The following is a 1,729-nucleotide window of genomic DNA, read 5'->3' as shown; positions in this document are numbered from 1 at the left end:
AAAAGAAAGAGAAAAACTATTTTTTAATTTAAAACGGCATCATTTTAAGAAAATTAACACCGTACCAAAAGAGCTTCAAAAAATCAGACAGGTTCATACGGTTTATCGATTATACACTCATTGGATCGATTTTTTACTGATTTTTTATTAGGTAGTTTTTTATATCAATTGAACTGGCCAAAAGATCAATTCCCAATTGAAGCGGTTTGATTTTTGGAATCATGGTATAAATAGTACTTTTGTTCTGGCTATATATGTACGGGAGCAAATACCTTACTCCAACCCTTATTATTCTCCTGTCTCCTTTGTTCTCCCTCCCCTTCTTCCTTTGCCATTGCCATCAATGTCTTACAGGTGGAAATGAATGTAGCATGGCGACAGGATAAACTAAGGGAGTTCTGTACGGAAAAAGGAATACATGTGGCTGCATGGTCTCCTTTGGGAGCTAATGGTGCTGTCTGGGGTTCACTTGCTGTCATGGGCAGTCCAATACTTAAGAACATTGCCACCAACACATCCAACACTCTGCCACAAGTTAGTCACAATTTCCCAATTCCCACTACCATATATATATATTTCTACTCTTCTTATTGCAACATTCTTTGTACAATTGCAGGTTGCATTGAGATGGATAATACAACAAGGTGCTATTCCAATAGTCAAGAGCTTCAACAAAGACAGAATGAAGCAAAATCTTCGAATATTTGATTGGAAGCTGAGTCACACTGATTTGGAGAAGATAAAGGAGATACCACAGTTTAGGGGTTTCGGAGGGGAACGTTTTGTGGCTCAACATGGACCTTACCAAACCTTGGACCAACTTTGGGACTGAAAAAAATATGTCATCTCTTCCGGCCCGTTAAAGGATAAAATAAAAGTTTAAGTACTAAATATAATCTGTTCAAATGAAGTTTTTAGTTATTAGAATAAAACGATAATAATAGTAGTATTTGATTTTTGGTTGTTTAGTTTGCTATCCTTCAAGTCATGTACATGGTTTGAATTTGACAGGGTTCCAATTTAAACATCTTTTGAAATATCATAATCACCTAAATATGAGAGAGAGAGAGAGGAAGAGAGAGCGAGAATGTTGGATGTTGCTCAAATGAAGAAGAATGATCTTATCACTCATTTTTTGTATGTATTTATATCTAATAATGACTGATATTTTATATAAATGATGATTATCACAGAATGAAAATATGACTCTTATTTTGAGTAAAAGGAATTAATTAGCACTTGAAATTATTTTTTCCTTTTAATAAATACACATTCACAAATGAATTATGATTCTTAGAATTATTTTATAACAAATTTATATATTTGGAGTTGCTTTAAAATTATTGTGTACTAGTATTTTTACCTGTCATACTATTACGGGAATATAAATCTTTTAAAATTACATTGATTTTGATATTATAAATTATGACACAAAAAATTTATAGCATTAAACTACTTTTATAAAATAATTGTAAAGGACAAAAATTCCCATCAGCTAATAAGACCAGAGTCTTAAACAAAATTAAATAATAAGTTTTTTTAGTTATTATTTTCAAATGAAAGAGTTTAATTTTTTTTACTTAATTTTAATATTTATCTAAAATTTGAAAGAATTTAACGTGTATATTTTTATATTTAATTAGATATTAAGTTTATTGTACAAATAGAAATAATTAATTTTTATGTTTGCTATTTAAAAATAATATATTTTTATATATATAAAAATATA

The 1,729-nt window shown here is 29.5% G+C and overlaps 1 protein-coding gene across 1 annotated transcript in view; it reads left to right on the top strand.

The window, feature by feature from the left end:
• LOC107642068 (methylecgonone reductase-like) overlaps window positions 1–970 on the top strand; it is an 18,991-nt gene extending 18,021 nt beyond the window's left edge. The window contains exons 3-4 of the mRNA XM_016345388.2: window positions 355–534; window positions 617–970. Of these exons, the coding sequence (XP_016200874.1) occupies window positions 355–534; window positions 617–832 (396 nt within the window). The 3' untranslated portion in view covers window positions 833–970. The remainder of the gene's footprint in view (window positions 1–354; window positions 535–616) is intronic.

Source organism: Arachis ipaensis, chromosome B05 (genome assembly GCF_000816755.2).
Source record: "Arachis ipaensis cultivar K30076 chromosome B05, Araip1.1, whole genome shotgun sequence".
NCBI classification, from domain to species: domain Eukaryota; kingdom Viridiplantae; phylum Streptophyta; class Magnoliopsida; order Fabales; family Fabaceae; genus Arachis; species Arachis ipaensis.
The sequence above is the reverse complement of the archived record's forward strand: the minus strand, read 5'-3'. Positions and strand labels throughout refer to the sequence as shown.